The sequence below is a fragment of the Aptenodytes forsteri genome, unplaced genomic scaffold (assembly GCF_000699145.1).
Source record: "Aptenodytes forsteri isolate BGI_AS27 unplaced genomic scaffold, ASM69914v1 Scaffold336, whole genome shotgun sequence".
Classification (NCBI taxonomy): Eukaryota; Metazoa; Chordata; class Aves; order Sphenisciformes; family Spheniscidae; genus Aptenodytes; species Aptenodytes forsteri.
This window is the reverse complement of record NW_008794911.1, coordinates 1,953,862-1,954,661: the sequence shown is the minus strand read 5'-3', so window position 1 is coordinate 1,954,661 and position 800 is coordinate 1,953,862. Positions and strand designations below refer to the sequence as shown.

General features: G+C 58.8%; 1 protein-coding gene across 1 annotated transcript in view; it reads right to left on the bottom strand.

Annotated features, from left to right (window-relative positions):
• Positions 1-707, bottom strand: part of MKX (mohawk homeobox) — a 45,419-nt gene extending 44,712 nt beyond the window's left edge. Inside the window, exon 1 of the mRNA XM_009275238.1 lies at positions 660-707. Within this exon, the coding sequence (XP_009273513.1) occupies positions 660-707 (48 nt within the window). The remainder of the gene's footprint in view (positions 1-659) is intronic.
• Between the last annotated feature and the right edge of the window lie 93 nt (positions 708-800).

Genomic DNA, 800 nt, shown 5'->3' with positions numbered 1-800 from the left:
AAGCCGTGCCGGGCCGGGCCGTGCAGTGCCGTGCCGAGCCGTGCCGTGCCGAGCCGTGCCGCACCGGGCGGCCGCGGGCGCTGCCTCGTCCAGGGCTCCCTCGGCAACCCAGCTCAGCCGCGATCGGCCGCTAATAACATTTCGATGAAACATAACCGGCGTCCTACCAACCAGCACCGCCGTTAAAAGTACGAGCTGATGCAATCATTAAGGTGGAAAGTCGGCAGTAAAAATAGCTGCTCGGGATTTTTCGGTTTCGGTGCCTCCTGGCAGTGCTCCTTAGTCTTTATTTTGTAAAGCTGACCCGAAATGTCTGGTCCGCGCTCGCCGGTTCAACACTTCGAGCTACGGCTGACAACCCGCCGGAGCTAACACGTCCTCTCATCACCTCCTATGTCACCTGTTCCAGCACAAAAAAAATCAGCCGCAGACGGCTCAGCCTCAGCTGCCTTTTCAGCAAAACCGATCCTAACATCACCTTGCCCAGCTCTTGACTGGCAGCGACCTGGCGGTTCAACACTTCGAGCTACGGCTGACAACCCGCCGGAGCTAACACGTCCTCTCATCACCTCCTATGTCACCTGTTCCAGCACAAAAAAAATCAGCCGCAGACGGCTCAGCCTCAGCTGCCTTTTCAGCAAAACCGATCCTAACATCACCTTGCCCAGCTCTTGACTGGCAGCGACCTGGTCCGGTTTAAATCCCATCCCAGGGAATGCACCGACAACGTAGCTCCTTCCCGTCCGCCCGCTCAGTGCGCTGCAAACCAGCCGGGACGACGGAACAAGTGCCGGGGGCCG